Source organism: Pelecanus crispus, chromosome 8, assembly GCF_030463565.1.
Source record: "Pelecanus crispus isolate bPelCri1 chromosome 8, bPelCri1.pri, whole genome shotgun sequence".
In the NCBI taxonomy this organism is placed as follows: domain Eukaryota; kingdom Metazoa; phylum Chordata; class Aves; order Pelecaniformes; family Pelecanidae; genus Pelecanus; species Pelecanus crispus.
This window is the reverse complement of record NC_134650.1, coordinates 34691831-34717523: the sequence shown is the minus strand read 5'-3', so window position 1 is coordinate 34717523 and position 25693 is coordinate 34691831. Positions and strand designations below refer to the sequence as shown.

General features: G+C 47.1%; 1 protein-coding gene across 1 annotated transcript; it reads right to left on the bottom strand.

The window, feature by feature from the left end:
- Positions 1 to 4962: 4962 nt before the first annotated feature.
- On the bottom strand, positions 4963 to 25319 carry VSTM2B (V-set and transmembrane domain containing 2B). The gene is made up of 5 exons (XM_075715746.1): positions 25244 to 25319; positions 24143 to 24327; positions 22478 to 22507; positions 21186 to 21576; positions 4963 to 5051 (listed from the first exon to the last, which is right to left on the bottom strand). Exons 1-5 carry the CDS (start codon positions 25314 to 25316, stop codon positions 4963 to 4965), a joined length of 768 nt encoding a protein of 255 aa, XP_075571861.1. The 5' UTR covers positions 25317 to 25319.
- Positions 25320 to 25693: the final 374 nt, after the last annotated feature.

The following is a 25693-nucleotide window of genomic DNA, read 5'->3' as shown; positions in this document are numbered from 1 at the left end:
AGATTGCTGGGTTTTAGAAACATGGTCTAAAACCAGCAACAGACCCCCCGCCTTCCCCATCCCCACCAAAGCACATGGCCGTGCCCAGAGAACGGGCGCTGCTGCGGCGCTGGGGCAGGACAGGGGGATCCAGCCGTCATCTCGCTCCCGTTGGTTTAGGGCCAGTTAATTTTCCTGTGGAATAACTGTAACCGCTCCTGCGTGAACAAACCCCAAACCTGTCCCACGCATGCACGCAGCCCTGGGCTCTGCCTCGGGGCATCTCGCCCGCGAGCGAAGCCCTCGCCGCCCAGCAGCCCCTGCATTGCAGCTCAGTGATCTGCAGTACTACAAGGCTGCCGGGGGACCAAAACACCACAAAAGCCCAAAAAGAGTGAAGAAAAAAAAAAAAAACAAACCCAAAACCCCATATATTTTCTATGCTGTAAGCGAAAGTTTTACCATCTAAACACTCTCTTTAGTAATCAGCAATAATTTGCATATGTTGGTATTTTAGCACGCTCCCACGGCTTGCAGCACTGGCTCTCCCTTAGGTGCTGGCAGCGGGGTGACGCAGGCGGTGGCCCCGCGGGCTGGCAGCTCAGCAGGCTGCGGTGGCCCAGCCACCTCGGCAGGGCTGGGAGAGCCCTCCCCGCTCCCAGCAAAACCAGGCAGCACGCTCCCGCGCCGCAAATTAATATTCTCACAACACCCCCCCCCAATCAGTCTTCGCTAAAAGCATTAATTAAGACTTTAACATTTTTGATCCCATCAATTTTCTGTTCTCTTCTTATTAAATAGATGTACTAGGGGAGTTTGAATAATAACTGCCTGAAGTTTGGGGATAATGAATAAATGAACTTAGCCAGCCTCTGGCTAAGCATGAAATTTACTGTGTAGTAACAAATGCAGCAGAGGCAGCTCATACATTAACCAGCCTAGTTTTGACACACAAGTTTGGGAGCACATTATTTACTTACTTACTAATTCTGTGAGATGAGGCTCCAAAATGTTCCATGCAGGAAAAGAAAGATGACATGTTCATACAGCCTGCTGCATTCTCCATCACAGCGTGACGCTTCTAGCTCACCCATCTTCCCTTTGGTGGGTCTCTGGCCCTCTCGCCACGCACAGCGATGGCTTCAGGACTGCACGCTTTATTTTGCTTAGGAGTTTTGCCAGAAAAGGAGCATAGCAGGAACTAGGTAATTTTGCTTTTTATTTGCTAGGTCTTGGCACTTTGAAGGTCACCTGTGTGCTATAAACCTGCTTTTGTTCCATGTATTTTTACATGTGCACGGCTCTTAGCATCAGCTCTCTTACGCTGTTGTAAATCCATTCATTTTGGTAGAAATCCATTAACTCGCAGTGAATTTACAGCAGTGTAACTGTGAGCAGACTATGGCTGATGGCGCAGACTGGAAATATTACAAGGAAAAGTGCAAAGTTCTATTGATTTTCTCTCAGGAAAAAATGTGTGTTTCCTTATGATTATATTACAGATGACTCAGCTCTGGCCCCCACCAGCCGTCACTCACGCTTCCCAGCCCGGCCGCTGGCTGCTGGCTGTGCGCGGAGCCGCTGACCGCGCTGCGCCCCAGCGCAGGGAGCGGGGGGCTCTCCCCGGGTGCGCGGGGACGCACCCGCCCCGCCACCGGCGCTGGAGGACTTTCTGCCCGGCTCCGCGTGGCACCGCAGGAGACGGGCCGCCTCGCCGCGGCTCTGCAGTCCGAGCACTTACTCCTAATCGATTCTGACAGCAGACACCACGAGGAATGCCGAGATTTATGAAAGAGCAAGATTTGCCACTAGCCTCTGTTCATTAAGGGTACAGCAAAACCTCACTGTGCCCTTTGTAAGTACAATCAGCAGAAGTGAGGCAGTTGCCCTTTTCAGAAGAAAAGAGCACTCTCAAAGCACAGATGTTTTAGCAAAAGTCCTTAACGCACTTACAAGCAATAAGGCTCCAAATTCTTTACATTTCTTCCATCAAAATGTTTCTCATACCTTTAAGTGCTTCTTAAAGACTAAACACCGTACCAAAAGCTGCAGCCTCCTCTTTAGCCAGTTAGAAGCAACTGCACTACGCAAATACCGGGCCAAACGTAGGCTGTGTATTTTGCAAAAAAGCTCGCCCGAATTTGGAACCCAAGGCCCCAAAATCTGGAGGACTCACTCTGCACATTTCTGAAGGCAGAAATACAGCGAAGGTAAAGGCAGAGCCAGGTTATCTTGGCGATCTGCTCCCTTGTTGAAGTTATCCTGTGTGCTAGGAATGAGTTATCTCTGCATGTGTGCAGGTCTTCACTGGAAATAAAAGATGCCTATTGCTTTTGTTAGAAGAGATCTTTCATCAAATCCTCAGGTTATTGTTTAGTAGTTCTGAGGTTTTACAGTGAATTGGAATATAAGAATTGTTATTCCTACTGCAGCACACTTAATTCTCATCTCAGAAAGGATAAAGCAAAGTTATTTTTAGTTGCAGATATAATATTTTTTCACCTTTAATGTGATTAAAGTCTAAAAGACCTTGATAATTCTGCTCCTGCCACTGCACGCGAAACTTCCAGTTGCTGCCACACAGCTGTGCAGGTTAACAGGCTACAGTACAAAACAAAGGACAAGTGCAAGATGATGTATGTCCTCCTATGTTTTCTGTAAACCACACAGTACAGTACGCAATTAAAGACATAACGTACTCTGTAAGTGATGCAACAAAAGTATCAGAGCAAAGCAGATGATCTATTTACTAAGAGACCATGCTGAGGTATGGCTGAAGTTGAACTAGAAGCGTAACTACTAGACAGACATGGTCCACTGCTTCAAGCATCAGCTACTTGTTTAGATTAAATTTAGGCAAATTTTATTCTTCCTCTTGTGGAAAAATTTGGTTTGGTTCTCTCCCTTCGAAGGAATATGAGTCACCGAGAAATATTCAGTGCCCTTGAGAAAAAGCAGCACTGATGAGCTCGCCAGAGGACCCACAGTTCAAAGCCAGGCAGGTTTCACTTCCATGACCAGCCATTACTCGAAGGATTAGAGCTCTCCTGACCTTACAGACTCCACACATACCTCTGCATTGAGTAATTGTCCTTGAACAAGTTCCCAGACATGCACACCGGTATTAATTTAGGCATGGTCTGACATTCAATTCTTTTTTTTTCACCTGTCTTTTCCTTTCAGGCTATAAGACTTGCCCTCCTGCGCGCTTATGGAAGCCAAGGACCGTGCTTTTCAGTGTCTCACACTGATGCACTTCCAGGCTTCCAACAACCACCTCCCCCAAGTCCTTCCAAAGAGCAGTTCTGCTTTTCGTGGGACGATTATAGATTATTCCCCAACCCACAGGCTACTACAGCTGGCATTAAGGGGATGAACATTCTTACAAAGACTTTATCACCTTTGGATCCTCACGGTGAGTTTGCCCCAGTACAAGAGGGCTTTTATTACCACAATGTAGCAGCACGTATGAAACACAGATGTGTTTTGGTCTCACACCTAGTGAGATGTGAGTGGCACGAATGCCTCACTATTACTGGCAGTCCTAGGAAAAGCAACTCCTGACCTTCTGAAAAATTGAAAATCCCTTCCTACCCTCCTTCTAGAAGAGGGCTCAGGTACAAGGTGAGGCAACGGCACATCCTGCCTTTGCTCCACAGCTTCTGCCGACAGAGTCCTGCTGCCACTGTAGCCATCACTTTACCATTTCCACAATTAAGGTCCTTTCTAAAATGCGACCCAAATGGAAGGATAAGAATCACAGTCAGACACAAGACATTTCAATGTACTTCACTAAATTCAGATAAAGAAGGTTGTCATCCTATTATTTCACTTAAAAAGCAAGCATTTTGGAACAGAAAAGTAACTGCTGGATTTATTGTAAAAAAGCCTTTGAAAGCTCACTTGGTAAGACAAGCGACACAATTATGTAATTTTAAAAATCTGAATATATTTTAAACAAATATTGGAACGAGGTCTGGGGAATACAACATTCCAGGTTGATCCTTTTTTATTTTCCACTGGTCGATTCATCTTTTTTCAAAGTGGCCTAGAGAAAACCAAAGCGACTTACCTTGAATGCTCCACACTGTCACACTGTCCATCCGACTAGATCTTGCACGAACTGCCCAGGGGTAACTGGTGTCACCACAGGAAAATGCAGCTGTAGCTTGTGAGTAGCTGTCAGCACACTACGCTGTGGGGTTTGGCAATACGTGGGGGTGTAATAAATAACCGATTCAATTTTATGTTGTGATGCACCTTTCCTCAATTCTCTGTGCTGTGCCAAGGTAGGGAACAGACCCAGCCATAAAGCCTTCTCAAGAAGCTTCAGGACACAGGGAGAGACACACACATATGTAAAAACTTTATTTCAAAATCTTTTTATTCAACTGTTATTCAGCAATATACAATACAGTTTATAAACAAATGTCTTACCTTGTTTCCAATCTTCATTTAAAAATAAATATTATTGACAGTGAATATTAATTATGGTAAGATGTACCTTTTTAATTAAAATGTCTCCAAAAGAAATAATTTAATTAAAAAAGAAAAAGGAAATCCAAAAAACCTAAACACAATAATCTACTAAAAATATTTCCTTTCTTAGGAAGGGCTTTGACCCAACATCTTTACATATTGTCATAAAGATAACTGCTCAACAGTTCGTGCAAAATGAAGAGTCAGAGGAAAGGTTTAGAAAAGAAAAAATATTACATTAAAATAGAGAAATCATAAGTGCCATGCACAGAGCAGGGCTTTACACCATAGAGTCTGGAAACTAGATGCATTATTCTATGTGGTTTACTTTCTGCGCCATCCCCAAAAATATGTTTTTTCCCCCCCACGTAGAATTGATCATGCTTCTTTCAGTCTCTTTCTGTCCATCTTGAAAACTCTAGGTATTTTTTTTGTCAGGGGTTTGTTCTGTTTTTAAATAGGTTCCTTTTTGTTTGGCTGAGGAGGAGTGGAGGAAGTAGTCCGTCAGTGGTTTACTAATAAATGTACAAGCTTATGCAGTACTAACAGGAACATATATAGGAGTGGGTCTGTAGCATAAATAGGTCCTGTACCTAAAAAAGAAAGAGACAAGGGAGAGAAGGAGATTTTATTCTTTATCTTTTCCAATATAGAAGATTAAATGCAGAAGAGAAATAGAGGAAGATTTATTTTTATCACTTCAGAGCCAGGGGTCAGAAGCTTAATTTTAATAGTAAAACAGCATCCTCCAGCTATCCAACTCAAATAGCTTTCTCTTCCCCCTCCCAAATCTAACTCCACTTAGGTCATTTCATTATGCGTTACTAATGGTATGCCTAAACTTGGCTTCAGCCAAGTTACCAGCAATTGAGACTTCTATAAATACACCTTAATCTGGTATATAGTTTCTTGAGAAATGACAGGTATCAACCACCCATTACTTTAAAGGGAGATGACAAGTGCTGCGGCTGTACTCCTTGATTAACAGGACATGAACCCATTTCATTTGGAATGGGAACAGCAAGACCTTGACATCTTCTTTACCTTTTATAGGAAAGAGCAGAATTCTAAATTAAAAATGTGCACAGGAGCTATACAACAACAGAGGTCAGCTGTGGAACACATCTGTTACAGTCACTTCTTCCAAACCCAGGGAGGGCAAGACCGCTCCCGCTTCTATGAGGTAAGCTTATGCGGCACGATAGAGGGCCGCAGGGGTAGCGACGTACGTGCCATCACAGGGAAGCGGTGCCTGCGACCTGATGGCTGTCGAGGGAGGGCGCAGCACTCCCCGAGCAGGGGCAGACACCGACGCCTTTGCTCGTGAGGCAAGTGAGAAGTGGCATCCGTGCCCATACTGCAGCTAACAAGGCTGTTCCTGCCTCCTATCCACTTACGCCAAGGTACTTGTTCTTTTTTTTTTTTTTCATCTTCTAGTTACCTGCGCCAAAAAGAGGGGAATTTACTGTGTGTGTGTGTCACCACAGTCTGGCCCCTCTCCCTTGCATGGGAGGGCTGAGCCATGGGGCTGAGGTCTGTCGGCCATGCTTTGCCAGGAAAGCAGACACGCAGGCACGGCGTGGGGCTGCTCCATCTCTGAAACAGGTCACTGCTCTGCTGCCGGGCAAGGGCAAGAATAGCCCCTTCCTATGGAGAAGTTCTGCTGTCCTGGTGCAGCCTACGGCATTGCTGCAGGCCAAGAGATTACCGCCTTTCACCGCCCAAGGTCCTGCTGAGCCCACGCAGACAAGGCAGGACTGCTCATCAGCGGTGGCTCTTGGGGTCCCAAGTGCCAATGCGTGACACCTTTCCAAAGCCATGACAGGGACTAGCGTGTGCAGTTGTCACCAACACTGTAACATGTTGGAAATTAGGAAAAATTTCTTTACAGAAAGGGTGGTCAAGAATTGGAACAGGCTGCCCAGGGAGGTGGTGGAGTCACCATCCCTGGAAGTGTTCAAAAAATGGGTAGATGTGGCACTTGGGGACATGGTTTAGTCTAGTCTACCCTTGATTGGTTTAGAGTGGACTTGGTAGTGTAGGTTAATGGTTGGACTGGATGATCTGAAAGGTCTTTTCCAACCTAAACGATTCTATGATTCTATGACAATACAGGGCTGCACACCCATAAGTGATGTCCCACGTGGCCATGGGACATTTCCACAGGGGTGAATGCAAAAGCAGGAGCCCCACCGGAGCTTTGCCCTGCAGCTGGAGTGCACAGAGGCACAGACTTCATCAGTGCTGAACACCCTACATACAGGAGTAATCAATGCCTGAAATACTGCCAGCCACCCAAAAAAGTGACTGTCAGAGCCACTTTGCAAAGCATGAAAGCTTTAAAAAAAACCAGTTTTTTGTGTTCAGCATCTCTGAAAAAGGAATCAGGTCACTTCTATTTAGGAAACTCACTTCAGGCACCCCGATGCGAAAACTCAGTCTTGGTCTCCAGGAGATGTGAGTCTCTCTCAGCTGCGGCATGATCAAAGGAAATACCTTGAACAGTTCCTGAGTAAACCACTGCTCTTGGGCTCGCTGTTCAGGCTGCCTTGTAATCTATATATACCTCAGCAGCAAAGCTAGAGTATTATTATCCAGTATCAAGAAGTAGTTCCTAGTAATGTGGTGTGCAATTGAGGAATTCAAGAAATGTCCCCATACTGCTATCTCACAGATGCCTAGACTGTGTGGAGATTATTTAGTTATTAAGGTTTTAATTAAATCCTCGCATGCACAAACATGCGGCTAAAGACTGCCCACGTAGCAACAGCAAGGTATTAAGATGAATACAGGATTTTTCTTTTTAAAGCTGAAAATCATTATCAAACACAATTAACTCAGGTAACTAAAGGAGTTAACTCATTAAATTCTTGCAAAAAGATGCTAGATGTGTGCGCAGGGAAGTGCACAACAGCTGCTAAAGCTCAGGTTCCTGGCCAGCACATGGGACAAGGCAATCACCAGCCCCAAACGTTATTGCTGCTGTGAGGCACCAACACAGGAGCTCACAAGCTCAGACCTGCCTTCCCTGCCCCAGGAACCAGCCCTGCAGAGCTGAGGTGCAAGGAGGGCCTGCCCCTGGAGACCTGCAGGCAGGATAAGCATTCCCAACAGCAATTCCCCAGCCTCAGGGACCTCCCTCCTCCAGCAGGTCCTGCCATTCCCTTAAAAAATATACAGTTAATTCACAAATATAGTATACCCTACAGTTTTGGCAAGGATACAACCCTTACAACCAATCTACCTAAACCAGCAAGAGAAAACAGCCTGCTGACTGGGAGGGCTGGAGGTAAACCCCCATTTTCTGTCCGTCTCTGAGCCTGGCATGCTATGGGGTATGTGAAGACAGAATGCTTATTTACAAACTGCAGTCACTGGCACAACGGAGCCATCCTTCCAGTCAGCGCATCCTCATGTCCATGCTGTCAGATGGCTCTTCTCACTCCTGGGACATTGCACAGCTGCAAGAACGCCAGGCCAGGATGGTCCCCACGTGCTATCGCTGTCCCCCGTGCTCAGGGATGGCAAGGGCAGCCCAGCAGCAGCCAACGCTCCTGGCAGCTGCACGCAGCTCACAGGTGCCGAATTTGTGCCAATTCCACACCTGCCCACCACTGCAGTGAAGATCTATCTGGCCTTGGGTATTTATTATGCTTAAACCTGAGGGTAGCAAGAACCCATTCTTCCCTGCCAGGGCCGAACTTGTTCTTTGAATGAACCGGATTCGAGTTTGAGGAGATGCTGCCAGTTACTCAAAAAGAAAGCTGCGCTTTTTTTCCCCCTGGAAACACCGAGGAACTCAATCTGGAGAAATGGCCTCTTGTAGCTCAAGTGCTCTTACAACCATCATACTGAAGGGCTGCAAAGGATACCAGGTTACGATTGTTTCTGTTTTGAATGGAAAGCAGTATTTGTCACAACCCCGTGCAGCAACTCTGCCTGCTTACCAAAATCATTCCTATGCCAGTTTTACCTTTATTTACTAGTTTTAGTTTAAATCTCAGTGCAGGACTAAATTAATGCAACAGTCAAATTTTTTTGTCTTTTCTTCTTGTAGAAATTGTGTTGTTTTTAACTTCCATTCTCCATCTTCTTAATTTGACAGCAGAACGTGAGTTCAGAGTCTGTTAACAGAATCTTAGCAGTTAAATAAAATATGTTTTAAAAAAATATTTTAAAGCAATTATTCTTACTGAACACCAAATACAAGCTTCTTTTTTTCATACCGATTCAGTGTTACTCTGCTCTAAGACTTCAGGCAGCAGAAGCAGATACACAGAATTCTCCTCCCCCTGAACATAAGACCAGAAATATAACTTCCAGTAACTTCTCCCTGTTTAGTTAACCATAGCCGTAGCCCTTTTCATTACAGGTAGTATTGTTCATAAACAAGCTGGACTTAGTGTCCGCAATTCTGCTTTTACTGCCGTAGTGGAAGTCTTGACTTTTACTTAATAAACTGCTACATTTGTAGATGTAAAAAACCAGCATGTGGTCTTGACCACTAGGACCTGGACATGCGGTCAACCCAGATTTGAGAACAGAGTTTCTATCCAGAGACTTTAAATCAGGCATACACAGTCACTTACAAACTACAGACACTTACAAGAAAATGCTTCATTTATACTTTGAATATTCTTTTGATGTTTTGTTATTGTAAACTTATTTATCACTACACAGATTTACAATTTTGCTTTTAATTTATTTATATGCATATGGCTTAAAGGGAAAGTCTACCACTAAGCAGAACAATAACAAACTGTTCTGTTCATGTATGATGAACTGTTCTCTGGCATCACTCATCCTTCTTTTCGATTTACAACATAATAATGTTTTACTGTAGTTTTCAATTTAATAATTTGTCTTGTGCCAGCATTCATCAAAGTTTGACTTAAAACAGTTCATCCAATTGAAAACAATCATTAATTAACCAAGTGACTTGTGACATGCGGAAAAAATGGTGATGATTCTTTTACAAGCTATATTTAACCAATGGCCAAAAACCAGAGTTTCCAGCAGTTTCCTATTTTTCTTCCTAGACGGACTCTGAAAAGTCCCTTGATGTTTCTTTCTGAGGTGGTGGTAAAATGCAGTGGCCCATATAATAAAAAGCTGAAAGACATCAGTAGTCTATTTTCCTTGAAAGATGAAATCACACCAAAATTTGACTGCCTATTCATGATGGAGCTGGGACGCCGGCTGGCAGTAGCACAAGACGTTTCTCTGTAGTGGCTTTTATGCAGTGACCTGTTGGCCTCAGACTGTTCCCTTACAGAACAATGTTCAATTAAAACTCTCGAACCTGGCATTTCATTAAGAGGTGAGGGATCAAACTGACCATATAGATTGATTTATTCTCTCAATCCAGAAACTTTAGACTGTGCTTGAGACATATTCTTGGAGAAAATGCTCCTACCATCTTGTATCTATGGAAAAAATAGTGTTTTATACAGGTTGTTGGTCAAGGATCATTACAGGCAATAACCTCCTAGAGAAAACAAATTCTCCCTCACTGACATACATTTGGAGCACTTCCACTGAACTGAAGGCAAGTCACCAAACTCCAGATCTAAGAGCTGCTTAGAAGTTTTTAATTAAAAAGACACCATTACTAAAGTCACTATACACTTACTGAAGAGATAATAAGCTACAGCACCTTAGAATTATTCCACAGCCTGAGACATGATCTTCTAAGCTGCACATATCCTTCTTCTACTCTCAAATACTTACAGCACAATCCACACACTGCATTTTTGCTATCAGGGGTTTCTTAAAGGCTTGTAACTGTTGCCTTAAACTTCCTACTCCTCACCAAGTGCTAATTCTCCAGGATGGTGTGCAGAAGCGTATCCAGAGCCTGTGCTAACTTTAGCACACTCTCCCAGCTAAATCCTAGAGCACCACATGTCACGTGAGGTGCTGTTGTTAAAAGTAGTATGTGTTACTATGGAAATCGATGCAAAAATACTGAACTATGGGGTCCCCATTGCTCCTGGCTTTCAGCTGGCTGTGGATCATCATGCCTGGGCACAACTAGAAACAGCTCCTGAGCTGCCTTTGGGTGTTGCTAATTTTGGCGATGGTGACTTTCCACTTATTTATCAGCAACTGCACGGGATCTGCTCACCACTGAACTTGCCTAGAAGGCACGATGACAAAATTAAGTTTTCTACCCGCTACGCATTTTTATTTATGAGTTGCTGAATTTTGGAACTGCTTTCCATAACTCATCTCAAAAGAATGCCTCACAGAAGTCAGCACACGTATTTATTTCTACACCACCATGCAGGTATAAGCTAGTGATCCCGCTTTCTTCCTTCACACATGCCATCAAGGTTTTTAAGGTCAAGAGTAAATCTTCTCAGCGCAGCTGACTATCAGCATTGCTCTCCACACCCGTCTTCTTGAAAATGCCCACGTTTCACTTTCCTTATCCACACCGTAGCCTCAAGCTCTCCAGGAAACTGAAACCACTTTTACTGGCCAGAAGACACTGGCCAAGGTTTTGTAAAACTGTGCCATCATTTTAGGTCTTCTCAGTTACACCTGAGTTTTACCATTTGTCTCCCTTCTCTCTTAAGATATCCACTGCTGTGTTCAGGCCTATATTTAGAAGTGAATTCCCAAAATACCATGTAACAAGGGTAACTAAAAGCCAATCCCATCCCAATTTTGGCAACTGAACAGGTTTTAGCATTTCAAGTAAGATTCCATTTACATTTGCAGTATTTAGCACTCCTGAAATGACCTTTTTTGACTTGCCCATACCTGTATCTAATTACGTGCTGGGCTGAACACATGCGACTGAACATAGAGATGATGTAGAATGTAAGGCTTGATAACTCTACAGAGGCTGCATACAGGGCAGCACAATGCAAATTTGCAGCATAGGTAGAAATATAAGTATATGTATTTGAGAAAAATCCAATTCTTTGTAGCAGCCTGGTTCTTAATTTTTACTGCTCTTGGTGTCACATCTGAAAAAGCCCATCTAGGGCAGAAGACTTTGGTGGTTTAGTGGTAAACCACAGCACAGGCAGCAGGAAGGCATGGGAACTGCAGCATATTGAGAGGCATGACAGCACTGTTAAGGAGACCAGTGGAACCTTGTTTTCTTGAGAAGCAGCATCTTCTAGTTCCCTGAGCATTTCAACCAATGTGCTTAACCCTCACTTTGAGAAAGAAAACCACAACATGGCTAACCACCCTTGAATATCGTGAAGCCCTTGTTTTAGCACATTCTATGAAAAATGGGTCATGTACATCATACAGTTATGGACAGATCAGAAAACAAAGAAATCGCATGGCAAGGAGAGGGAGGTGTAGTCATGCAAGGAAATGATGCAGAAAGAAAAGTTTGGTTCCGATACAAAGCTAAGAAAAGTAAAAGATTCCTTCAGCAGTGTTGATTTTCTGAAGTACTGCAGTGCTTTGCTGGAAGTCAATCTGTGTGAGTGCCTGTGGGACAGGACAGACGCAGGAATTGGTAGAGGAGTTGGGTATATGTTTCTTAAGGCACTTGCAATTATTGAGGTGGATTTCTGATCACATTAGAGCTCATTTCAACTAAGCCTCATTAAGGCCAAATTGTTCTCAAAATATTAGGACTGACAATCCGTTCCAAACACGCATATGGTACACGGATCAGTCAAGTGCTCAATTATCCTCTCTGGAGGTTCTTCCCTTTTTCTCCTAGATTGTAAGGACATTATTAGACGTAAGCTACAGGATTAGATGGACAATTGATCTGATCCAGTTCGACAGTTGCTGCAGGTCTGCATGGCAAGACATTTTTGTACTAAACACAGCTACTAACAAGCAGAAAGAGATGGGCAGTTAAACTAGTGGATACATTCATATGAGAGTGTGTATCAGGTAGAGAGCAAGAAATACTTCTACTTCTATCAAAAATATTTCTACTTTTTAAGTTACCAGAGAAATATGCAGCTTCATTGTCAACAGGCTGGTAAAAACTCATCTCCCGCTGAAGTTACAAGAAGTAGGGACACACAATACGGGGAACAGCTGGTACATTGCCCCTCAATATCCCCAATCCCCTTCTGTGGTAGCCAAAGATGTACAGAGCAGTCAACAGTCTTACTGAAAGCCTCACTCCACTTCTTCCAAATGCTACATTTGACTATGAAAACTGCTGTATTGAGAGAAGGTGGTGCCCCCGGAAAGCCCAGCAGAGCAGCAGCTGAGCTGATTGACATGGAGCCGGGCCCTTGAGGGGCTGCTCTTGGGATCTGTCCTACACTGGGACAGCCAAATAAACCACCCAACCACTCCAAATATCCACTCTCGGAGAAATTAAGGAAAAACTTCAAGAAAACACCAGCACACGCTTCAAGAAAACACCAACACTAATTTGTAACAAGCTCCAAAAGGAAACACTGCTACAGACAGTGTCAGTGTAGAACAGGACCGTATCCTGAATACTTAAAAAAAAAAAGAGTAATTCATTCTACATAGATTATACAGCTTAAACACTTTATATTAGTCTGCATTTAAATAAACCAGTAACTTTACTCTTTTGAGACCTGCAGCTGGTCTCTACTTTGTAGTACATTCCCATAAACAGATGTCTGCTTTGGTACCTGTGAGGTGATCTCTCCTCACCAAGTATCTTACTAAAGAGACCCAAAACATGCAACTATGGATTTGTTTTATTTCCAGAATTTTCTGCAGTTCCATGATCTAAAACTAATTTAACAAAACCAAGCACATTTAATTCACTCCTTGACACTTGAATAATGAGAGATACAAAATTCTTTGTAATGTGATTCGGTGGAAAATGAATTTTGAACTAAAACATATAGAAAAATAACTAACTACATTAGCGGTAGTTCAGGTGGTAAATAAGCATCCAGCCCTACACGTCCTTCTTCAATACTACTATGTGAGCAAGTCCACAGCATATTAATACACACAAATAGCAAAAAGCACAACTCAAACTACCCAAATCATGAGGCAATGAAGAATACTGGTAGCGGGGTTTCAGTTACTGAGCTTTGAAGTGAGTCTGGGCCACATTCTCAAGTTTTTCATTATAAGCAAGAGGACTAAAAAGCCACGTTGTAAAAAGCAGGTACGATCACAAGAACATGGCCACACAATTCCTAAGTTGACACTGAGGAAAAGAGTTGCAATAAAAGTCACACTGGACAGGACCACAGATTTCACATTCTGTAATTGAGACAAGCTGTAAATATTTGCAACCCAGAAGTAAAGAACAAGACACTGTAGTTCTCGCTTCAGTGTCTTGTAGAGTATTTTTGACTTGATCAGGATTAGGAGCAAGCTGCCCATGTAGTTGTAATTATCACTCCAATCGGAATTACTGAAGTTAAGCAGATCCGAGTGCAGATTATCTACGGATTTTTTTTGAAAAATAACCCTATCCTGTCCATACTTAAAGAATAGAGCTAAGTGCATTAGCAGAGTACATGATGACACAAGGAAAATGGCTGTCTTGAGAGCATGCGCCTGAAAAAAAGCAGAGCCTGTGATTTACGTAAAGAAGGGATCACCTTTTTGCTATAAACAAACAGCAACATTTTGGGAGTGACCCACAAATACACAGACCCTCCAAATCTTTCCAATGATTGACATTTGCTAGATATTAGCTAAAGACATTGCCATGCCCTAGATCTAAGGGAGGCCAAACTTTACAGAATAAGCCAGCAAGGGGTTATTTGGAGTAACTGTGGACACAGGATATTCCTCAGTGCCCTCTTTACATGTGAAATCTCCAGCTCCCTGGTGTGAGAGTGATTCAGATTAGAATGCTGATTTTAAAATGTATAAAGTAGTAAAGTAGTTCTAATTATACCAGTTCACTGAATTCTACACGACCAATAAAACGACACACAGAAGATGACATCCATTAGAGGACTTTCTAACTGTGCTCTACCTCATTTCGAAGTCAGCAGCCGCTCCCAGCACACACAACAAGGATGCTCTGCTTCCTAGCCACAACCATGTAAATGCAGGGTAAGCTCAGATATTACGGCAACTACTTGACATCACGGCGTAAGCTTTGTTAGCGCAGCTCCCTTCTCCAGCCGCGGCACAACGATCTGCGCACTGCGATCACACTGACTTCCCCACAGAGCACAGCTGCTGCTCTGCCAAACTGCTCTTCTTTCCAGCTAATAAAATTGCCTCCCAACTGATAACAGCCTAGCAATATAAAATACTCGGTTGTTAACTGCTGTTGTGACAAATAATACCATTCTGCTGACAACCCCATTTTTTCCAATACAAACCTACTTGAACTGCTGATTATTGACATAGGGACTGCTCTGCCATTATCTGATTTTAAAAAACACGTAGTAAACAGCAATAGTGAACCTGCCAGCATTCTCACTGCTTTAGCAAAGCTAAATCAAAACCCAGAACAAACCCCTTTTATTACCAGCACAGTCCTGTCAGGCTCTGTTACGTAAAGAAGAAACACCTTCACGGGACTGCTCTAAGATTAATTTCCTGGCAGATCCTACTTTACGTTTGCTTTCCAACTACAGACCACCACTATTAATATCTTTCTAAAAACTAGTACCAGTAAGACTGTCTTGACATTTCTTTCTGCTATGACTTCTAAGTATACCACCTAAAGTGTTAGGGACCTATATAATCCACAACACACTTGAAGTGGTACTTTATACGTCAGTAAAGCTGCATCGGTACAGAGGTGGGGAATGCGTAACCATTATCTGCCTCTTGCAAAATATACACACTAAGCTAGCTGGTACTGCAATCTAAGATTCCATTTCACAATCTATTGAAACCATACATAAAGAACTGGCAGTATATGTATATTCCTGCCCAAAAGCTGTTTGTTCATGCAAAAAGACGCATGGGTGCACTCAGCCTTTCCTCATGCAAGTTTGTAATTTTTACTCACTAACGAATCAATCTCGTACAGAAATCTAGACCAACATTAGGTACAGATTCCACATTCATTAGAAAGACCTGGAATACCCCTTTCATTGTGTTCAGTAATATTTTTTTAAAACATTTTTTCATCTATAACTTAAAGATATTAAAGAAGTTCAATTAATATTCCAATTTCTTCAAGGACACTGCACAGGCTTTAGCAGAATAGGTTAGTACAGTTTTGTCTGTCCTCCGGGGAACAAGCAAGAACCACTGAAAGGAGGTTACTCAAATAAATTGCATTTTCACAGTACAAAAACACCCTGGCACAGCTTGTTTCTGCCCTAGGTAATGAGGTGACACGGTACGGCAGTTCGTGCTTTTGTCCAGTTCGAGAATTAATCCATATTACACACATACAAAAGAAGATATTTGACCTCACTTGTCCCCAAAGCAGTCTAATTTGCCTAGATATTAAAGTGTTAGTGATGTGTATTTAATGAGAATTCTTTTTGCATGTTTATTATCCAGTGACATTTAGGAGGTCAGCCTGATAATTCAGTTATGGCCTCTGTCTTGCTACTTTATTTAATGTGAAGGAAAATGTGATGTGACCCAGGTTGCATTTAACTACAAATAACAACAGACATGAGCTCATATATGGTCTCATAAAAAGCACAGGATGAGTGAAGCAGGCCCAGACACTACGGAGCTGGAAAGGTAGGGAGCCTAAGCTGAACAAAGAGAGACTTTCCTTTCTTGCTATTTTGTGTAATGCTCATCTACCAAAGACAGACGAGCTCGACGGGCTGTTTCTCAAACTAGCATGCAGAGTCATTCAAATTCTGACAAAGCCAGGAGAGCCCTGGACCCAAACCCTTACCCAAAGTTAATCCAAACTCAACCACAAACCTCCAAACAGAGGCCCTCTAACCAGCCACAGCTCGTTACACTCAAGAAAACAGCGTGTTCATTTACTTTCCTGTCTCTAAGCTGCAAAAAAATACCTTTTGCTTCCCAGTGCACGATGGAGATCTAACACTCTCCCACATGGTCTCCTGCCTCAAGGTAGGTTGCCGCAGCTTGACTTTGTGCACGTACCGCTCTTACGAGCATCACTGGGAGCTGCACATGCACAGAGACTGCAGAATTTGGACCTGGTGCTTTATTATCTCAGGCCATGTAGCCCACAACCAGACTTCTCTCTGCCTCAGACATAAAAGGCTTTGTGGGGGGGGAGAGGGGGACAGGCGTGAAGTGAAGACTTATTTTCTTCCTTGCTGTGAACACTTCATCTCTGCATAACACATGAGTCTCTCTGTGTCCTTCCTAGAGCACTCTAAGCATAATGAAGCACAGTTTCTTGTTCACACTCCCATCTTTGTTTATTTTATTTAGAGCTTTCACTTCAGAGCTTTGAGGCTAGAGATCAAACAAATAAAAGGGAATTTGGAAGCTGCAATGTCTGATCTACATTCTGCTCAGAAGTTAAACTAAAAATTGCTCCCAAGCCAATACACAGGCACTCATTTTGGAGACCGTTTGGTAGGATATAATACAGCCAACTTGCCTCCCAGAAGGTCACTATGAAGATCCTTGTTTATTATTTCACCTATCAGATGACAAAGTTAGTCTCATGACTAAGGCACTGGACTTAAATTTAAGAGATCTGAAATTAAGTTTTCATATTTAATTTCACGGCTGCCACACACTCAAGAAAGTCAGTCATCTCTCTTCCTGCCATTTGTCCATCTCATCCATTTGGACTACAAACTTTCTGGGACAGAGATGCTGCGTGTCTTGCTCAGTGATGCTCCTACATGCCCGCTACTCACCCAGAAAAAACTAGGAACGCTTCCAAACGCATTAACACTATGCACTCTTTCACTTGCTCACCCTGATTTTTTTGCCTACTGTAAAAGATTCCATTTGCGTATAAGTATTTAAACTGAAAGCTAAATATTATTTTCATTTAGAACCATACGGACAACAACTCTTTTTCTGACAGTATTAAAACCAGTGGTCCTACCAGCAGATCTTTGCCTCCTTGCAGCCTAAGTAACATTCTCAGTTTCCACTTCAGCCTACCTTACCGGCAGACAAGCAGTAATCTTTTTGACTCTTGTGAGACCACAGCATTACGTTTTTATACGGTAGTTTAAACATTACAGATAAAATCCTGTTTGAGTAGCTAGTATTTCTGGCATATTGGGGAATTTTTTCTGTTACATTGGATCTATTCCCTTATATACTGTAACGCTGATCACAAACTTCTACCAAATACAATTTCAGATGACATGTCCAAAACTATGGATTTTCTATTTATACCTGGTTTGTCAGATAAGACTCTGCTCTTTAGAGAATCTCAGTAACAGATACATTTATTCTAGTAAGTTAATATTTCAGTTCAACTAGAAGATGTAAACAATCCCATTTTTCGATGGTGCATGACTAGGACTTCAACTGAAGTCAAGAAGAGCCCTGCAGGCACATCTCAAAGCAGCATTTGATCTATAATCACATTTATTGGAATACAAGCACCTAGAGGCCCTATCTTACTACTCTGAACATACTGCGAAGACTTCTATTGCAAGGAAAATAGGATTAGAACCCAATTCATGCAGGATACTGTGGCTAGTGCCATGCCATCAGCTTTTAGGCAGAGCTCTCCAGTGTCTTAAATGAGGGTGTTTCTTAATCACTGATGGCAAATCCATTGTTTGAGCACATTTCTGCTTTTAAACAGGGGAAACATCCCCATGTACAATGAAAAGACTTACAAATGCTAAAGACATTTGAGAGTAAACGTATTAGACGATTCAATTACTACACACAGATTTGGTGCAAGTACTTATCTGCATGTGTTACAGAGCTCAAAACAGGATAATGAAGCATATGTATTATACTACCATACATATGTATAATTCATACAGCCACACAGGGTTAGGTCCTGCAGTCTTATACACCTACGTGAACAAAGGTTTAGTTTGACTTGATGGCCCTACTGTGTGGAAAACCAGCTGTGACACTGCCTTGAGGGGTGGACTCCAAGCAGGACTTCCAGTTTCCAGAGGCAAAAAAAGAGGAAAAAAAAGTATTTCCTATAAAGAGACTGCATTCTTTACAGAGAAAAATAATTATTGTACCTAAAATAGCTCTAAAGAACACCACTTTAACATACAAATGGGAAACTCTGACGCTCAAGGATGTTATTTTCTTTTAAGACATTTTGAAGAAAGTTTAGTGCTTATCCAACCCGAGTGACACCACTGGAGACCTGAGTCTTCCATTTCCTCACAAAAGCCAGCGATATCCCTGCAAGTCCTCATCACACTGACTTCCACGTTAGTATTTTATCCATATGCTTTTGTTCTGGGAAGGGAGCAACACTTCACATCTAGGGGAAATAAATCCATTTCTCGCCTCTAAACCAAGCTGTCTCTCTCTGCTTCAAACCAAGTGCCTGGCCCAGACAGTCTTTCTAAAATACACCGGTGATGAGGGCTGGGACGGCAACCAGCAATCTGCTTCGCAAACGCAACCAAAGAGACATCTCGTGATAACAAGTCTCAGACAGTTCTGGTCCAGAAGGCATCTGCATTGGGAACTTCGAGGGCCAAGTCTTTCAGCTGCTAATGTCCTGAGCCACGCTGTGGCTGATATTTTATTGATAAGTAATTACAGGCAGCTCCAAACTGCCACAGGTATGGAAATTACAATAAACCAGTAGAAGCCTGTTACTCAGGGGATCTCGATTCAAGCAGAGTAAAAACACATTATTTTTACAGAAGACCATACCAAATACAAAATTAGTTGCCTGCCTCATATGGAGACAAAAGCAGTTACTGGTTTATACTTTATTCAATCAGTACTATGAGCAAGAGCAGGAGTCCTGTGTTCCCTACGCTGACTTCAGCTTTCTCCCGGAACGGAAACTGCCACGGAGTGGCACTGTTCACAGATGTCAGCGTGCACAGCAGAGGATGTCACAGCAGGAAATTTTGGTTTAGCTTATTTTGTAGCCCTCTTAGCATCAGTCTCCATCTGGAGATCCCCACAGAATATTTTTCTGTATTCCACTACCTTTTTCAGTGATTTAAATCATTCCATTATCTCCACTGCTGGCCACAATGCTTATACTTTATTTTCAGAATTTAATCCAGCCTAGAAATGATGCAGCAGTGCCACATCCCCAAACCACAGACATGTAAAAAATCAGGACAGACATCAGTTTAGATGATCTGGGCGGGGGGTCTTGCCCTAACAGACATTTGTGACATGCTCTCTTGGCGGCACACACTCACATCCATCTGTTGAGGTGGAATCGCGCCCAATGCACTTCCATCGTCCTGTTTTTAGTTCATATGCACCACATAAGCTCTGGGTTCAGCAGGCAGGGCGCACAGTGCTGCGAATCCTAAACCTAACTTCTACTGTCATCATGGAAAACATTGCAAGAATTCTTGCTGTGAGGGAGCGGAGAGAGAAAACACAAAAACAACCACCAGCCCTGGGCTCCTAGGAGGAAAGCAGATCTTTCCAATAGGAAAACAACAGATTGTGAGCATTACAGTGTTCGGTTTAATTTCTTGCAGTAAGTGAATTTGACAAAAGCGAACTGAACTTTTTTATATGCCCACAGGCACTGGTAGTCAGACCTCAGGAATTATCACTTTGTCTTCCACTAGACGCCAACAAACAGCCAGCTTAGTCTTAGGAACGATAAGGAGTAAAACCTAGTTTTCACACATATTTCTACACGAGAAAGAAACTAAATTATTCAGAAAACAGCAAAAGGTAGTAGCCAGATAAAACACAGCACCTGTTTGCCCTGAGAGTGTGAAGAGGTATCAGGAAGAAGTGTGAAAATTCCTGCGTGAGGATTATGAATCTGCGTCAGAAGGCGCTCAGGGCTTTCCCTGCGCAGTCAGCAGCATAAAGTTGTTTCTCTTCTTCCACAGATTAACTTGGCAGGGACATTTGTTCAACATCAGCTAAGTGACGGCGGCTGAGAGGAGAGCTAAAGCCCAGCCAGAGCAGCACCACACCTTCGAAGCTTGAAACGCCTTTGTAATGCAGATTTAAGATTGTGTTCTTTGTCCTAGACTTTGCTGTCATTAGTGTAAACAAAGGTTTACAACTGCCTTCTCCAGCTAGCCGCAATATGGTAACGTGGCATTAATAACTTAACACAGTATTAACTGATAGACAATCCCTATTAGCACAATGTTTACATTTGCAAACCATTACAGAGCGTAGTACCTCCAGTTCTTATCCTGACAGTAACTGAAACGTGGAGCTCATCGCACAGCAATTGGCATTTCCCTTCCGAACCCGCGCCCTGCTCCGCATGGGCCCCGGGCCACCAGCCCCTGCGACCGCTCCCTGCTGTAAATTCTCTGCCGAACAGCCACGGCCATTTCCCTCACGCGTGTGAGCACCACGTCCAAAAAGCTGCACGGGGGACTGCGAAAGCGGGGCCTCCCGTAGCACCCACCCGAAGGGAGCGGGCCCACCCGAAGGGAGCGGGCCCCGGCCCCGCTCTCGGACCCCTCTCCCCAGCCCCACGCCTCCCTGCGAGCTTCTGACGAGGCAGGCAAGGCCCCGGCCCCGGCTTTTGGGGTAATTTAAGCACATTTACTGACAAGCTAGGGCGCAATTACTTCGCAGTAAACACAGGCCCACCCCTGACGGAGCGGGGCGGGGGGGGGGTGGCGGTGGTGGTGTCGCCGTGCCCGACGCCGCGCCGAGCAGCGGGGCCCGGGGAGCCGCGGCCGGGCTGGGGAGAGGGGCACCCCCGCCGCGCAGGGGGAGAGGGGCACCCCCGCCCGCGCCCCGCGCCCTACCTGACCCGTGCTGCTGGCGGAGGATGGCGGCCTGCCCGGGCGGCGGCGAGGCCGAGGAGGCAGCGGCGGCCGCCGAGGCGGTGGCGGCGGTGGCTCCGCCCCGGGCCGGGGCCGGCGGGCGCTTGCCGGGGCCGGGCGGCGGCGTGGGGCGGGCGGCGGGGCCGTGGCGGCGCGGGGCCGCGCCGCTCTGGATGTGCGAGACCGCCTCGGCCGCCTGCACGTCGGGCGGCGCGAAGCGGGAGAGGACGCGCAGCAGCGCCTGGGCCTTGTGCTCCTGCGTCTCGTCGTCGCTGTAGTCGGCCACGCGGCACTCGTAGACGCCCTCGTCCTGCCGCCGCACGCCCGAGAGCCGCAGCCGGTGCGAGATGTCGTTGCCCTGGACGCGGACCGTCTGCAAGAGAGCGCAGCGCCGGGCGCCGCCTCAGCAGCGGCCGCCGGCCCCCGCCTCCCCCGGCACCCGGCCCCGCCGCCGGCCCCCGCCTCCCCCGGCACCCGGCCCCGCCGCCGGCCCCCTCCCGGCCCCCGCAGCGACCCGGCTGTCCCCGCCGCAGCCCCGGCAGGGCTCGCTCTCGCCCCGCGTACGCGTCTTTTGCGGCCAGGACCACCGAACCTGCGCTAGTTCTCCCCCAAACCGAGCGCGGGAGATTGCGGCCCAGCGCCTCGCTGTTAAAGCCCCGCTTCGGGGTCCCAAGGGGCCATCCAGAATCGGCCCCTGCCCCCCATCATGCTGCAGAGGCCGAGCGCTGCGGGGGCGCACCCCCAGCCCGCAGGTCTGCACCCCCAGCCCGCGGGTCCGCACCCCCAGCCCGCGGGTCCGCACCCCCAGCCCCCGGGTGCTCCCGCGGCGGGGGGACAGCTCCAGCCCTTGGGGCAGAGGCAACCCCGGGCCCGCATCGACGGGAAAGGGGCCCGTTTCCTGCAGGACAGGGAGAGAAGGGGGTCGCCACGGCCGACTGGGGTTTGCAGAGGGCAAGGAAGAAAGCAAACGCCTCTCCTGATGCGGCCCACCGCCCTTTTCAAACATGGCTAAGAGGGGCCGTAAGGCAAGCATCACCTCCTCTGGGTTTGCGAGGAATGAGACGTGACTGCTAAACCAGCAACAGATGGTAACGTTTCGACCGAGCCACGACACACCGAGGAGGGGAAAATGTGCCACGCTCCAGCCGTGCTGCAGGAGCGGGGCTGCCAGTGAGACCAGCTGCATTCGTGTGTCAGGAAAGGAGGGGGGCATGCAGTAAATCCCATGTGTAGGGGAGGAGGGGTGCGCACCACCCAGCTCCAGCTGCACTTACGCTGATTTTGGTTGCATCCTTATTTGTTACCTAAAAGAACAGAAAAAATGGGGATTAGACTCAGCTCTGCCGGCACATCAACAAGATGCTCATCTTCCCACCCCAGTGCGAGGACAGGACGCGGACAGATGCAACTTTCTCCACTTGCCGTTCACACAGCCTGTGTGTGGCTGGGGGGAGGGGGGGGGTGTCCCCCTGCGTGATGGGGAAGGCAGCAAACCAGCGCTCAGCTGGGGGGACTGTTTTGGTAAAGCTCCTGTGGTGCCCACAGAAGCGCTGCCTTCAGCAAGGGTGCGAACAGCAGCCAAAGAAATGCTTGTTGCATGCTGTGCTGCTCACAGTCACTGACAAACACTGGGGAAGATGCTTTACCAGCAGCATTAGCACAGCGGTGAAGTGTTTGGGCAGGCTGGAACCCACACTGCTCAGGGCAGAGCTTTGGTCCTGAAACATCCTGGGAGCAGGTATCACTCAGCAGGTTTTGTACTCGGTTATTTTTTTGTCTCCAGCCAACTACTGTAAACCTAAGTGATGCCTCAGATCTCATTGATGCGCCTCCCAGGGAGATGGTCATCATTCTCCAGGCATGCCCTGTCATCATTTATTGTAAAAGCAACTCACGGTTTTTATATAAGGTTAAGGAAGACATTTAAATCCAAGCGATTTATTTCCCTGTCTGACAACTGACTTACACTTTCCTCAGCTAGGCGGCATCGCATTAGGTCAGCGTCTATATGCTTTGCATCTCTATTTGAGCTCTGCAGGAAAACAAGCGTGCCACAGAGAGGGGAGCTGGCACAGGCACGGAGCTGCCGCGGGGCACCCCGCCGGCGCAAGGGCCGGGGGGCTGGAGAGAATGACGTGCCCCAGCAGTAGGGCAACACTGCCTGGAAATCCTGCTTTACCCCACTCCTTGTACAGCCCGGTTGGACACCAGCAAGGCATCTTGCACTGGGGGGAGGCTGCAGAATGAACTGACTTATGTTGGGGAAACGCAGCTGAAAAATTTAGATTAGAGCCTACCCTCATGCCAGGCAGCTTGCTAGGGGGAAGGGAAAGGACATGCCAGATTTAACTCTGCTTCATGCATTTTAATTACTGCATCCGACTGTGTGAAAACGTCTTGCTGAGCTCCAGATATGGACACAGGTGCGTACGTGCGCCCCAAGAAACTGTGTGCGTCTGTATATGCAGATTGATATGTACTTAACATACCAGCAGAGAGAGGTGTATCCCTCATGCCTTTATCCCCTCTACCAGTGAGCAAACCTTTTTACACTGATTACAACGAGTTCTCCCACCTTTTACAACGATTCCTAGCTCAGCCCACAGAAGCACTGGTTTTTGCTTGTCCCCACTTCACACTACAGCTATTTTTTGGCTGCCTCTCTTGGGTCCTCATTGCCAATTTTGCAGCGGGACGTTTATAATTTCCTATTTACAATCCTTAAAGCACTGACGTTTTTTCCTGAGGTGAAGTCCCCCAAGGTGCATGCCCTGTCCTCCTCCATCCCAGGGAGGGCCCAGGGACGCTGGTGCTTGCAACTGCTTGCTGGGACTGGGTAGAGGAAACGCTCTCCTCTCTGGGACCGCTGAGTTTATTTTGATCACCCTCTGAGCGAGTTGCACTCGATGAATACATATATCTCCATAGCACTGTATTACCTTGCTCCTGCTGCCGGGGACACTGATGGCTAATTCGTGTGCAAGTTCTCTGGCTGGTTCTTTAAGGTACCACCACTGGATTTCCAAGGAGTAAGAGGTGGATCCGCTGGCTCGAAAAGCACAAGGCATCTCAATATCATCTCCCTCCCTAACAGTCACATCTTTGGGAACTTCAGTAAAGGTAGCTGGGGAGGGGAAGATAGAGTTACAAGGGCCGGTTAACGGGAGAGATCAAAAGACGAGATCAAAGATCAGTCTCTTCCAGCGTAACGGGAGCTCTTTTGGCTCACGGGCTAGGCGCTGACCGAGACACGGGTTTCCCGTAGTCCGGCGACCGCAGGATAAGCGGAGCATCCAGGGCTGCGCACCCGGGCAGGGCCGGGCCGGTCCCCGCCGCCCCGCAGCCGCGGCTCCGGCAGAAAAGCGAAGTTTGGAGAGGATCTTAAACCCCCCTCGTCCTCCCAAGAAAGCCCTCGGCTGGACCCAGGGACACCCGTGTCCCGCTGCCCGCTCCCGCAGAGCCGGCGCGGGGCCTGTCCCGGGCTGCGCGCCCGCCGCGCCCCGCTCCGCGCCGGCGGAGGCGCCGAGCCGCGCTGCCGGCAGCTGCGGCCGCAACAGTGCCACCTTGTTCTGAGCCCCCGGGCAGCTCCCTGCCCCCCGCCACCCCCACCTCCACAGGAAAAAGCGGCGGCGAGGACGGGGCTTGCGGCAACTGCCGGCCGGAGCGAAGCGGCTAGCGCTCAGCTGCGGACAGGGCGGCCAGCCCCGGAGCCCCGCCGTGCCCGCACCCGGAGCCGTGCCCGCACCCGGAGCCCCGCCATGCCCGCACCCGGAGCCCCGCCGGCCCCGGAGCCCCGCCGTGCCCGCACCCGGAGCCCCGCCGGCCCCGGAGCCCCGCCGTGCCCGCACCCGGAGCCCCGCCGTGCCCGCACCCGGAGCCCCGCCGGCCCCGGAGCCCCGCCGTGCCCGCACCCGGAGCCCCGCCGTGCCCGCACCCGGAGCCCCGCCGTGCCCGCACCCGGAGCCCCCGCTGCCTCCCGCCAGCAAGTTGTGTCCGGAGCGGCGGCTCACCGCGGGGAGAGGCAGAAGTTTCCTACTCACCGGTGACGAAGAACAGCAGAGGTGCGTTGAACATCAGGTAACAGAGGGTGCAGAAGAGCCCCCGATTTTCCATCGCATCTACGTGGGCTGCGGGCGGGGGCCGGGCTCGGGGCGCAGCCGGGCGCGCCTCAATCCATCGCACACAGCGGGGCTGGGGCAGGGCTCCTTCCCAAAAAGCCAAACTAACCTCGGTTTGTGGGGAAGCAAATATAAAATCCACAGCCGGCCGCTCAAGCCGGCTCGCAGGTGGAAGCGACGTTCCGGGGAACGAAGCAGTAAATCTCCTCCCGGTTCCGTGCTCCGCCGCCCGCGGGATTCAACTGCCCTGCGCCGAGTGGGGGCTCCTGGGGCCCGCAAGCGAGGAGGCGACGCCGGGCTCCCCTCCGGGACCCATCCCACCGACCAGTCCGCTCCCGGGGCTGGCGGGAAGGTGCAGCGAGGCGGCAGGGA